At 40.3% G+C, this 14043-nt stretch overlaps 1 protein-coding gene and 1 long non-coding RNA gene across 4 annotated transcripts in view; one reads left to right on the forward strand and one right to left on the reverse strand.

The window, feature by feature from the left end:
* The window catches only part of RB1 (RB transcriptional corepressor 1), a 106902-nt gene extending 100975 nt beyond the window's left edge, over window positions 1–5927 (reverse strand). Inside the window, exons 1-2 of one of the 3 annotated variants that reach the window (XM_072976223.1) lie at window positions 5592–5927; window positions 2693–2819 (exon numbers count right to left, since the gene is read on the reverse strand). In XM_072976223.1, the coding sequence (XP_072832324.1) occupies window positions 2693–2819; window positions 5592–5746 (282 nt within the window). In that variant the 5' untranslated portion in view covers window positions 5747–5927. The remainder of the gene's footprint in view (window positions 1–2692; window positions 2820–5591) is intronic. The other 2 variants (XM_072976227.1, XM_072976224.1) reach the window with 2 other exon arrangements.
* A 114-nt stretch (window positions 5928–6041) lies between these two features.
* The window catches only part of LOC107034993 (uncharacterized), a 31694-nt gene continuing 23692 nt past the window's right edge, over window positions 6042–14043 (forward strand). The window contains exons 1-2 of the long non-coding RNA XR_012079993.1: window positions 6042–6174; window positions 6979–7102. This is a non-coding gene — a long non-coding RNA (uncharacterized lncRNA). The remainder of the gene's footprint in view (window positions 6175–6978; window positions 7103–14043) is intronic.

Genomic DNA, 14043 nt, shown 5'->3' on the forward strand with positions numbered 1-14043 from the left:
AATGGTAGATCTGAGACTTGAGTCAGTCCAGTCTGATGACAAACCCTTGCTCTTAAGCCACCCCCTATTCCAATAAACATTATCTATTTTCAGTTGCCAAAAGGTGCCTGAGTTACCACATTTCTCTTCTTGTTTCAAAGAAGATAGCCAATTGCAACTAGAATAGATGCATCAGAAACAGGTTCATTTTGTCATTCATTCGCTTCTCAGCACACAGTGTCACATTCTCCCTTAGAAATTATTGTATAGTAGAAAGTTAAATGATCAGGCCAACCCTCAAAAATGAAACTATCACTTAAAATAATGTCTGTGTAAAAGTCTGGGGAACTGTAACAGGACAATACAACATCATCCTGTCGTACCCAACAAAAAGATACCCCAAATCCCAAAGGTAATATGAAATTCCTTTCTTGTCTTCCTCAGCACCCAGTCAGGAACGATTTACATATCCCAGTCCCCATCGTGAGCTCCATCAAAAGACAAGTTTTAAACTGTGCCAGTTTCCATGGAAGGTAGGGACAAAGCCAGGAGAAGAAAAGGGTAGGATATAAAAGCAGCAACATGTATTTATATATGTACTCAAGTCTGAAGCCCAAAACTATTATTGCTATAGTTCAATTAAAAAAAAAATTTGTGTGAACTAGCCTGGAAACCTAAGAAATTTGAAACACAGCCCACTTAAAACTTGCAAACTACCTATATTCACCAATACTCTATATAATCAACTACCCCTTCCTAACTTTCTGAAAACTAAAAGCCTAGTGTTTATGCAACAGAAGAAAGTGAAGGAGTTATGATTCTCTTTAACTGCATATGCACAAGAAGAGCTTTGTACATAAAACACCCAAATCAGTGGAAATATATATTAGATACTTTGAGGTGATTCTTTTTAGTGAGGAGTTCTAGAGCATGTTCAGATCTTCAGAATTGTGAGATTCATTTTCTTTTTTTTTTATTACCAGATACTATGGACTGAATGTGTGTGTCCCCCCCCCCAAAATTCATATGCTGAAAACCTATGTGAGCCCAATGTGATGATGATGTTAGGAGATAGGGCCTTTAGGAGGTGGTTAGGTTAGGAGGGCAGAGCTCTCATGAATGGGACTGGTGCCTTTATTTAGAGGCTAGCAAAAACTCCCAACCCTTCTGCCAAGTGAGGCCAGTGACAAGGCACTATCTATGAATCAGGAAGTGGACCCCAGACACAGAATCAGCCAGCATTATGATCTTGAACTTCTCAGCCTCCAGAACAGCAAGAAATAAATTTCTATCGTTTATAAGCTACCCAGTTCATGGTACTTTGTTACAATAATCCGAATAAACTAAGACACCAGAGATTTTTTTTTAATGGTTTTAAATAGTTATTTGTATGGGATGTACATAAACATATTTTGTTGTGTTGATGTGATCAGTAAAAACAGATAAATGTGTACTCTAATACAATGCTGATGAGAAAGTAAACTCATTAAAAGTGTCTGGAGCTCAATGTAGCAATAATTATCAAGAGTTTTACACATGTTCATAGCTTTTGACTCAGTGATTCAACTTGTAACAATGTCTTCTAATAATCAGAGATTCCTTCACTAATTTAACAAATCATCAAGGACTTATTTTGCACTAGGCATCATTCTTATGAATAAGGATGTTTATCACATTATTTTATAGCTCCAAAAACTTGGGGGGGAAAGGCCCAATAACAGTAAGAGTTCACAAATTAAAATACATCTAATACATAAAACATTACACTACCACTAGAAACTACATTATCAAATATCAAAAAATATGTAATAGCATAAGAAAATGCTCATATGTTAAGAAAAAATTTTCTAAAAACTACATGTAACTACATGTAACCACATGTAACCATATAACTATATAATCCCAAATCTATGTTTTAGGTCTTATTAGTCAGGGTTCTTGGTTAGGTTATTTAACCTCACTCTACTTCAGTGTTTTCATCTGTAAACTGAAGGCTTTACACTTTATGTGTAAAATAAAGATTTTATTTTTATATTTCATATATTTCAATGGAGGGTTAAATGAGTTATTTGTAAAGTGCTTACAATATTCTCCCAGTACATATAAAGCACCAGTAATTCTTTCCTGGCAGTCTTACTGTTGTTATTATATATATACATATACATATGAAAAGAAAAAAACTGGGGGCAGTAGAGGGATAGCTCAAGTGGTAGAGTACATGCCTAGCATGCATGAGGTCTCAGGTTCAATTCCCAATACCTCCATTTAAATAAATAAATAAAACCTAATGACCTCCCCCGCCAAAGAAAAATAACTAAAAAAAAATTTTTTAATGGAAGAAATATATCAAAATATTATCAAAGATCTTAAATTCTAACAAAACTAATTCTAAGGCAATCAGGAAACTTGAACACTGACTACATAATATGAGATATTAAAAATTATTTTATGAGGTATGGCTTTGTTTTTTAAAAAGTATAGCATAGAGAAATATTTACAAAAAACTATACCTAAGATTTGCTTTAAAATACTTTGGTGGGGGGCTTACATGGGGAGTTTTAAAAATTATTAATGCTGTCAGAAGTAAATTAGGTAATAGAATTACTACTAGCTTTGCTTTATATTTTTCTATTTTCCAAATTTTCTACAGTGATTCAAAATTATTTTTAAAATGAGAAAAATGTTTTCAAAAAAATTTTAAGACAATTCTTACCAATACTCCATCCACAGATGAAACTTTCTCCCAAGTTAACCAAGCTCTTTCTCTGACATGATCTGGTACCTTTAATTTCTGACATAATGCAGTAAAATCAGGTTCTTCAGTTTCTTCAAACTCAAGTCTACCAAATGAAAACATAAAGGCACATACTTTTAATCAAATTAAGTAAACATTTATTTCAATGGTTTGCATATAATAGCACTATTCTAAAAGACAGCATCACTAAATATTTTAGGGTCTGATTTATTTTTGAAAAACATTACACTTGGAATTTAAACATACGTTTATCTTTTTCAGTCTCTCCAAAAGAAGAACACCACACAGTGAAAAATGTTGGCTGGACTGGTGAATCACATATACTTCAGGGCAGCAAGATAGCTTTGTGAAGGAAGGTAAGTATAACAGCTAAAGCTGTTTGGGAAAACTGGGACAACAATAGCAAGAGGAAAGCCATAGATAATATTATGGAATCAACTCAGTATCAATGACTTTGCTAAAATGCAGCCTACTCTTATCAATGTTTCATTTACTCTCTCTACCTACTAGTATTTCTTACATGCTGATTAAATTATTGCTATGCTTATTTCAGCCTTTTCTTCTTGATCTTGCTTAACCAAAACAGGCAGTCAAAAAATTCTTGGCTAATTCTTCTGCATTCACTTAATGTCTATTTGACATCTAATAATAATAATAATAACATGAGGAATAGCTAATAATTTTTTAGTATTTACTGTGACCCCATACAAAGTACCTTAAACATGTGGTTTCACGGAATCCCCACATCAGCCCTATTAGTTAAGGACTCTTGCTATCCTTGCTTTACAGATAAGTACCAAGTAAGAGATGTGAAAGCATTCACCTGAGATCTCAGCCAGTAAGTGGAAAACCCTGATACAAGCCTGAGAGTCTATAATCCATGCCCTTGACCACTATTCCAGACTGCTCACCCACCTTTGAAACGTAATTAACTTTTGGTTATCTTGAGAATGAAGATTGTGTGCTGTTCATAGTGATAGTTTTCCTTAAGAACTACATCACTTAAGCCAGAGATAATACAATAGAAAAAAGACCTCAACTCTCAAGATAGACATGGGCTCTGCCACCGGAAATGCAGCTGAAATGAGCCCTGAATTCATCCCTAAGTTTCTCAACTTCAGATTACCAGGCAGTCGTTCTATCCTTGCTAAGCAGTTAACAGAGTTTAATTGCCCATGCTAATGAAAGCTTTTGTGGATAAGGATAATCAAGAGAAGACTGTATCTTGTATAGTTTTGACTTACAGGAGAATTTCTGATAGTTTCATCGTTTAAAGGTATATAAAATAATACACTGAAAAATAAAAGAAACAAAGTCCTCCTTTTCCCAGGTGATGGCCAGAACATCAATACTTCTGGTTATCCTAACAAAACCAAGGATATTTCCAAGCTCTGTGGATAACATGGACTTCTTTACCATAGACTTCACTGCTCTTTCTAAAAGGAAACTTTCAAATACTGGATATATCCGAGTTTAATCAGAAATTATCATCTTCTCCCAGCTTATCAGTGGACTTTTTCTAAACTAGTGAATATGATTTTTAATTGATCCATAAGACAGTCTATTTAAATATATGAACTTTCAATAGTCTTTCACAAGCCATTTCCAAAAGCTCATTCCAATCTTTAACAAATTGTCCTGAATTCTGTTAGTGTCTGGGAGTTAAAAGAAATAGGATTTGCTTATGGGCTAGAACTGTGGGAGGGAGTGGTGAGGAACAGAAAGGAGTCCCATTCCCCTGCAACTGATACGCAGTCTCAAAGCAGGGCCAGTGCTGACAATAATAATGACAATTATACTCTTTCCATCTTAGCTTCTAAACCTAAAGCATCACAATCAAGAAAAATAAGCTGTTGCAATAAAATAACTCCTTGGCATGTTCTACTGCATCATCAAGGACTTGTTTAAATTTAGATTCCACTTAGGCAGAAAAAAGTTCCATATGAGCACAAAAGCACTAATTTTGTACCTAAACAAAAGAGAGGGACAGCGGGATCCTTGCTATCTCAAGCCAAAAGGCAAAATGGAAGAAATATTGAGTCAGGCTGAAGACAACATGGAAGAAAATTTTAACACAACAACAACAAAAAGGAAAAATTTAGAAACTTTTAAGCTTTGGGGCTAAATATCTCACAAAACTGTTGCCCTTACATCAATTCCTCTAAAGAGTTACGTTCCACCACTCATTACCGATGACTCAAAATCTCCAAGAACTCAAAGCACTCTTATGAGGGAACCCCACAAAACCCTCAGCCGACTCCCCTGGGGGCAAATGACACCCAGGACCCTGCACTTCACGTTCGATGGCATCTCTGCAGCAGCGTCCAAGGCTTTTCTGGTTGGCCTCCCCCAGACTGGGCTTCAGATGCACGCCCAGAGGAAAACACTTCCAACTGTTGCATCGCAGGAAACCAAAACAGAAAGTCAAACGACCACCGAAGGACTACAAATCTTAACAGGATAAAAACCTCTCCAGCCGACACGAGTTAGTCTTTTTGTTTGTTTGTTTGCAGGCAATGGGGTCTCTCGAAATTACCCGCCGCCTGAGAGCCTCCCGTATCGCAGAGGAAAGGCGGCACCTGTCACTTCGCTCAGCGACCCGAGCCCCACCCGCCCGACACCTGTCAAGCTGGAGCCAAGACCCCTCCGCGCCGCCCTCCCCTCGCTCCCGAACCCAGACCCCTGTCAGCTTCCTCCGGGCGCTCCGCGGCGGTGGGGGCCAGAGAGGGACCCTCCTCCCGCCGGGACCCGGCCCCGGGAGGAGACGCGCCCCCGCCTAGACGCCGCGGCGCCCGCCGACGCACCCTCCGGGCGCCCTTCCCGCGCGCCGGCAGCCGCGGCGGCTCCGCTCGCTCACCTGGCGAGAGGCAGGTCCTCGGGGCCGCTGTCCTGCTCGGCGTCCGCCTCCGGCGGCGGCGGCGGCGGCGGGGGCGGCGGCGGCGGCGGGGGCTCCGCGGCAGCGGCGGCGGCGGCGGTGGCAGCGGCTGCTCTCCGGAGGGTTTTGGGCGGCATGACGCCCTCCCAGGGCTGGCGCCGGCTACCGCTGGAGGAAGGCCGGGGAGGGAGGACGCGCGCACGTCGGGGCACGCCCCGTCCTCTCCCGACTCCCGTTACAAAAATAATTTGAACGTCCCCTGAGAAAAACCGGACGAGCCCTCCCCCGCCCGGCAACCTAGCGCCGCGTCCAACCGCGGGAAAACGTCACTTCCGCCCGCGGCGTCACGTCCGCGAGGCTCCCGGGCCCGCCGGCGTCGAGAGGGCACCGGGGTGCCGGGCGGTGCGCGGGGCGGGGGGCGCGAGGTCGGGCAAGCCGGGCGCGGAGCCCGGCCTGGACCCAGGCGCCTCCCCTGAGGCAGCCGCCGCCGCCCGAACCTGTCTCTCCCCGAAAGTCGCCCCTGCAGGCGTGGGTGCCGGTAACGGGGCGCTCCCCAGGCTGGGGGGTGAGAGTGGGCCCCACCTCTATCTGTGGGTGGGTCAGGGACTGCGGCTCGGGCCCCGCGGGGAACATCGGGCGAGCGCATCCTGGGCGGGCACGCCCCTCTCCTCCGTGGGCGGCGCCTTCCTCGCCCGCGCTCCTTCCGCCCAATCCGTTAAGCGAAGTCGGCCAAAACAAAAACAAACACTTTTGGAACACCTATTAGGAGCTGAATTTTGCCAGCCATTAGGAAATACCAAGTGTGGGACAATTACTGGTCTTTTAGAGCTCTTTTTAGGCAAGGGAGGGTGGGGGTGGGGGAGTTGTGGGCAAAGAACTGGTGATAGGACGCTAAATGTTTTAATAGTGGTGTAGAAACAGGAGGCGCCATCGATGTATTTAAGGGTCATCTTTGGCGGAACAGTGGCAGTTGAGTAGAAGTTTGCCCTACAGACCTAACATTTAAGGAGGGCTTACTAAATACCAGGGATTGTTCTGGCCACTTTACGTAATTATTTTATTTAATCCTCAGAAACAACGGTTTAAAATGAGTCGTAGTCCTGTTCCACCAGGCTCAGAGGAGTTATGCCCAATATTGCAGAGCTGATGGGTGGCAGAAGATCTGAACCCCGATATATTTGACTCTACTTACCCATTACATTGTGTTAAAGAAAATACCAAAAAGAGAGAAGCAGTACGTACAAAGACAGAAGAGTTTGCAGGAACTACCACCATCAAACATTGGCTTAGAAACTGTCTTCTGTCCCTTGGTATTTACTCATAATAATAGATTGTCTAGTTTGAGTACGTGTTTTTCTCTAATTGGCAGATGCTGTGGGTTGCCGGGTCAGAGCTTCCTAACTGAGGTGCTGAATAAAATACAGCTGTGTTCTGATAGGAATCGCCTCATCCTTGGAACAGCTGAGCAGGGCTGAGGTCGCAGGAGCCTTCAGGCAAGTCACAGTTCTTGGGTTTATCCCTGCGTGTCATGTATACTGTGAAAAACGCTTGGCAATCATTGGCTGAGTACTCAACAACCAGTCCTGCCTAAGTTCAAAAACCCTCCCTTGGGGACCAAAATTTTATCAGGAGGTGGGGTCCATGGCCAGCCCCAGCTACAGAGAGCCAATACAATCAAAGTGGTAATCCTACTCATCCTGCCCAGGGTTAGTGTTGAAAGGCACACAGGATGCAGTTTTGGTCTTTGCAAGATCAAAGATACTCTGCTGTGAGTCTACTAAAATGGGATACAAGGATGACACAGTTCTTCTATCCCTTAACTATTTTTGAGGATGTGACACTTGTAATAGCTGCAGCCATTGTGACTTAAGGCAAGCTGATCGGAGGATGAGGCAGAAATGCTAAGGACAGCACAATGGAAAATCCAAGTCCTTGGTGACACAAATGAGCCTCTGATTTGACCAACCCTGGAGCTGACCTCAACAGAGTTGGGGTCTTTAGTTTTTTCCACCAAAAAGCATCATAACTGATAATATATCTCCAATGAGCCCCTTTAGGACAGAGACTGCTCATCCTGATGAGTACCTAATCCTTAGTACATAGCACGGTGTTGGGCACATAGTAAATGCTTGTTTGCTAAAACTGGGACAGGAAGGGAAGCAGAGGAAAGTTCTAGAACCTGAAGTAAACTCTCTTCATATATAGATATGACTTGCTTTATTTTAAACTCAGTTTATCATCTCCTGGATTTACCACAATTACAGTAGATCAAAGAGAATTCTCAGTTTACAAAAGGATGTGTATCTTTACCATGGATTAATTTAACTATATCCCCTACTACATTTAAAGTCCTTATACAAAACTTGGGAGCAATTGAGTCTGTCAAAATCGTTACATGCCCCCCACAGTTTTCTGTTGCACCACCAAAGAAGTGTTAGAAATTCTGCAGATTCTTCAAAGAAATGTCCCCTAATCTTCCTCTACCTCCATAGTCATTTTAAGATTACTGTTAAGACCAAAAACAAACAAACAAAAAACCTTTCTTAGATTTTCTATCTGGAGATAAAACTCTTCTCAGTTTGAGGCCCCTTCAGTGATATCAGAATATTTTTTTGAGTCTCTCCTAGACTAAGAAATCTTCCTTTAACTTTTTGGTAGGCTACCACACTGTTTTCATTTCCTTATTATCTTGAAAGGATCATCCCCATTTGTGCTCCTCCTCTCCCAGCTCTTCAGCCTACTAGTGCTGGCTTCTTCAACTACCACCACCAGCACTCCACTGACAGCACTTTTTCAAAAGTCACCAGTGTCCTAACTGTCAACTCATGACTTCTTTTTGGTCCTGGACCTACTTGACCTTTCTTTCAGTTAACACAGTTAACCACTTCCTCTTTCTCAAAACTTCCCTGATCTTCCACAAATCTCCTTGTTCACCTCCCCTCTTCTGTTACGTCATAAACTCCTCCACTAGTTCTTCTCCCAGGCGCTTCTTCCAGCAGTTCTACTCAAAGTGTGGTCCTTGGACCAGTGCCAGCCTGCATACTGCTTGTGTTTAGTCCACAGGGAGATAAGTACAGAAGTTAAGAGTAAATGCTTAGCAGCATTTATAGCAATCTTAACATTTCAGCAATATCCAAGCACATGATCATTAGATCCTTCTCATTAAACAGCAGATAGAGTGGTTTGGGTGTTCTCCCCCTTGTGTGGTGAGTTGCAGGTCAGTGTCATGGTTGTGTCCGTGTCGTGTACAGTAGGTCACGCTGGTGAAGGAGTAAAATGTTAAGGTTAGTTTATCAACTGTAACCCAAAAGTGGATAAAAATCTGTGAAAATGTAAATATTTATTTACTTTTATAACTTGCTATTTTCACAGTCATTTTAATTTTTAATCAAGCCTGTTTTTTTGAAATTCATAGTAAAATTTGTGTCCTTTGTTTTTAACCTTAAATTATAGATGGTGAAATAAGCTTCACCATCCTATTTTGTCCAGAAAAGACATACTTCAGTAGTGGGTTAGTAATAATAGTAGTAAACCAAATAATAACCAGAGAAGTGATTCCAAAGATCTGAGTTTTGGGATGATTTTACTCAGAAGTATAATCCCCTGTCTTCTGAGCTCATAGCCATAACTCATAATAAAGTAATAAAGCCGTCAAGTGTCCATGGCATTTATGTATAAAATACAGAGAAACTAATTATGAATTTTATAAAACATTTTGAATTTTTATTTTCCATGAAAATCAACATGTATAGGGAATTTATGGATCCAGGATCCATTTCTTTCATTCAAAGATAATTTAAATGTAACTAATTTAATAGGACAAATTTTTGGAACTGGCTGCTGATGAAGAATTGAGGATGAATTTTGAAAATAAAGCATCATTTGTTTCATTTGGGATGAAAATTTAAAATGAATATCCTGAGCTTGCTGAAATTGCTTTAAAATCTCTTCTTCCAATCCCTTTGAGAGTCTGATTTCTCTACTATAAGTCTTACTAAATACAACATAGAACCAGTTTAGATATACATTATCTCCTACTAGTGGCACTGTCACCAATCCAACCTAGATTAGAGAACTTAACAAGCAAGAAGTACAATAATTTGTCATGTTAAAAACTTTAAATATTAAATATTGTTATAGTATTTAACATGGGAAATTGCCACTTCACTACCAACTGTTTGTTTAGTTGTTATGACTGGATTGAGAGAAAAATAGGAAGTATTAGCAATCCTCTATATTAATCACCTATATGTACACTTTCAGTGAACAAAGTGCAGTTTTTATAGTTTTTTCTTTTATCCTATGTTATTTTTGGTCTAATTATGTTTTTTGAAATGTAATTTTATGTCTGTTTAAAATACTTAAAAATATGAGTGTACATTTGGCATACCTTTTTGTTTTCACTTTATTTTTCTAGTACTTTTAAAAATTTTGTTTTTCAAAAGTATCAATTCATGAAAAATTGGAAATTAAAAGGAAAGAAAAAGTTTGTTGCTTCATAGACAGTGAGATATAGCACTGGCCTGGAAGATCTTCAGCACTCTTCTCTTGCTCTATTTCATTCCCATGATTTAAATCACCTCCCATGTGTGTGTTCTTAGATTCTTTTAGGTTTCAAGCAACAGAGGCCCACTCAGTTTACCTGAGAAATCACCTCCCATGTGTGTGTTCTTAGATTCTTTTAGGTTTCAAGCAACAGAGACCCACTCAGTTTACCTGAGTTATTCAGGGTTAATGATTAGTTTGGGATGGGGAGAATGAAGAAGACAGAAAAAAACAAGAGTCCCTGTGACAACCTTGGTGTATCTTGTCATTCTCCAGCAGCAGGCACTGTGGATGTGGTTGTTCTTCCTCTCTTTAAGCTGTTCTCCCACAGTGACCTCTCCAGCCCACCAATTCACACCCTTCAGGAGAGAAAATATGACTGATTCGCCTACTAAACTGTAGTTTATATTAGCAGGATCAAAGCCCTTTGTTCAAAAGTTACTGAGACTTTCAAGGTGATAACGGCAGAACATTAAACCAACCATGAGGCTCTTCTAACATGAAGTTTAGAACTGCATGGCTCACATGCCCATAAAGCCAGGTCTGCCCATGAGGGTAGATCTGTGTCTGTCCTCCTAACTAGGGTGTCCCCATGCCTAGCATGTGCCCATAATACAGAGCAGTCAGTTGGGCTTGATACCAAGGGGTAGCTAGTTTAGTACTACACTATTATATTAGTTTCCCCTCCTTCCTTGCTTACTCCCCTTTGTCTTCACTCCTTTTCCTCTCAAATTGCTCTCAGGCTGTATTTTGTAGAAAACCCAAGCTAAAAGACCTGGCCCCAGGATAGTCCTGCAGACAATCAGGCTAGGATATTGGAGCTGAGTTACTCACTGATTTTATGGTGATAAAGACCCAGGGCATGGTAACTGAGTAGTAAGTGGGGCCACACTGTGATATCATCATTGCTAAGCTTCCCACCTGTGGCCAGTCGGGATGCAGCACAGATAGAAAATGAGGCATTGGAACTTGTGGTGGCTGTAGTGCTTGAACAGAGTGGGACAATAGGATGGGATGGATTCTGTTGACGGAATTGTATACCTTACAAAAGAAAATGACACCTCAGGGCAGCCAACTGTCACCTTTAGGCACACTGAGAAAGAGCGGGCCTCTATTGGCAACTTTTTAAAAGACTAATTTTCTATAGCCTAAAGAAAACTATACTAAGAATCAGGCCTAGAACCTGATTGTAAGGGCAGCAGAGTCCCTGATAAAGCAACTAAATGCATAGACTTGCAGGGTCTCCTATGTCCACGTCTGGTCCCTGAAAGGGAAAAGAGACCTAAGACTTAGGAATGGGTCACTTGAGTAGACGAGCCTGAGAATATTGAATCCCCCAATTTTCCCCTGTGGAGCACTGGAAAAAATTCAGCAACTAACTCAGGAGAGTGGGATGCAAGGAAAGAACACATTTTTAGCATTTGCTAATTTCTGTTGAATAAACACTCCCAACTTAGTCAATTTCAAGCTACCAACGTAATGTCACTAAACAGAGTTGAGAAGAGATGTACCCAATTGGCTCCTGTGAGCTGATATGAACCAGCTCCAACCCACCAGTGCCCTGAACCCTCTGGCTGGTAGAAACATCACCTCTTCTCTTGCTTGTAAATCATGCGATGACTTCTGAAGCAAGTGGCTCTCCAAAGGGACTTGCAGCCATTTGACAGTGTAACTGTGCACTGGAAAAAGAGAAATGCCCAGAGTCTTCAAGAACTGTTAGATACAGGGTCTAAGCTAACATTGATACCATCATGATTGATCAGTTAGAACAGACCAATGGAATTTTGGCTCAACTCCAACTTACAGCAGGTCCAATAGGTCTTTGAACACATTCTGTGGTCAAGTCATTGAATGTATGATTAGGATAGATAATCTTAACGAGTGGCAAAAGTTTCACATTGGTTCCCTGACCTGTGGATTGCTAGCCATTATGTAGGATGGGCTAAGCAGAGGTTCTGGAAACACAATGAAGTGCATATACATGTAGAAAAAGGTCTCAAAGAATGAACAACAATGTGCAGACAGAGGTGGTTTTTCTTTGTTCCCTTAATTTTATACAGTAAACTTAGATTTGTATAATTCTATGTATGGTGTTTTATAATAAGAAAAAACTGTATAATTTTTAATTATATATATATATATAATTACTGTTTTGAGGTTTTTACATTATATGTAAAGTTGTATAATATTAATTCATCAGAGATGCATATTATAATCACTATAGTAATCAACCTCCCCCCAAAATGAAAAAAATATAACTAAAAAGCAAATAAACTCCAGTTAAAAGGCAGCGATTGTCAGGCTGAATAAAAAAGCAAGACGTAATGATATGCTATTTTCAAGAGGTTTACTTTAGATATGAAGACACAACTAGGTTAAAGTGATAGACATAAATATGCCATGAAAACATTAATCATAAGAAAGTTAGAGTGCCTATTTTAATATAAAAGAAAGTAGGCTTCAGAACAAGGAGTTTTACCAGAGATGAAAGGGTCACTCAAGAAGATACCACAACTTAAATATGCATGCATCAAATATAGTTTCAAATTCAAGATGCCAGAATTGACAGAACTAAAAGGAGAAATAGACAAATACCCAATTATAGTTAGAAATCATAGCACTCCTTTCTCTGGAATTGATAGAACAAGTACACAAAAGTACTTGAGAATTTTCCAGACTTTTTTGTATTGACCTCTAATTTCAATCTGCTAAGCTCAAAAAAACATACTCTGATTTCAATCATTTGAAATGTATTCAGGCTTGTTTTATGGCCCAACTTGTGGTCTATCTTGGTGAATATTCTCTGTGCCTTTGAGAAGATGTAATTTTATGGTTGTTGGGTATGATAGTCTATAAATATCAATTAGGTTAATTTTTGTATCCAGTGTGATGTAGGAGTTACGGCTTATTTTTTCCTTAAAAAAACTCAGTCATTTCAGTACTATTTGTGAAAATCTTGATGAACAGAATATATAAAGAACTACTCCAACTCAATAATACAAAGACACCAACCTGATTTTTAAATGGGCAAAATACATGAAAAGACATTTCCTAAAGGAAGATATATGAATGGCCAATAAGCACATGGAGAGATGTTCAATATCATTAGACATTAGAGAAATGCAAACTAAAACCACAGTGACATACTCTACAATGACTAGAATGTCTAAAATGAAAATGATGGCAACACCAAATGTTGGCAAGGGTCTGAAGCAACCAAAACTGTCTTTTAATTAGGTGGGAGAACATAGTACACACACTCTTAAGGTGGCCCTGTTTGATCCCCACCCACTAGATTTCAAGCTCTATGTGCTCCCCTCCCCTTGAGTGTGAGTGGAACTTGGAATAGAAGGTGGCAAAGGAGATGGATTGTACATATTTAAATGTATTTGATTAGATGATTACATTTTATGAGATTAAATGTAATCTTGTTGGGGTCTCTTGCTCCTTTGCTGGCTTTGAGGAAGCAACTGGCCATGTTAAGGAACCCCACATGGTAATGAAATGCAGGTAGCCTCTAGAAGCTGAGGGCAACCTCCAGCTGACAGCCAGCAAGAAATTGAAGCCCTTGGTCATACAGCTGAAAGGAATTCTGCCAACAACCACATGAGTCCAGAAGCAAATCTTTCCTCAGTGGAGCCTCCATATGAGAACCTAGTCTTGTTCAACACCTTGGTTGCAGCCTTGCAAAGGATTAACTAAGCTGTGCCCAGACTCCTGACTCATGGAAACTGGAGATAATAAATGTGTGTTGTTTGAAACTGTTAAACTTGTGGTAATAGTATTAAGCAATAAAAGATAACTAATACAGACTATAAAATGGTACAGCCACTTTGGGTGATGGTTTGACATTTTCCCATAACATAAATAAACACCAACCATACGACCC

Source organism: Vicugna pacos, chromosome 14 (assembly GCF_048564905.1).
Source record: "Vicugna pacos chromosome 14, VicPac4, whole genome shotgun sequence".
NCBI lineage: Eukaryota > Metazoa > Chordata > Mammalia > Artiodactyla > Camelidae > Vicugna > Vicugna pacos.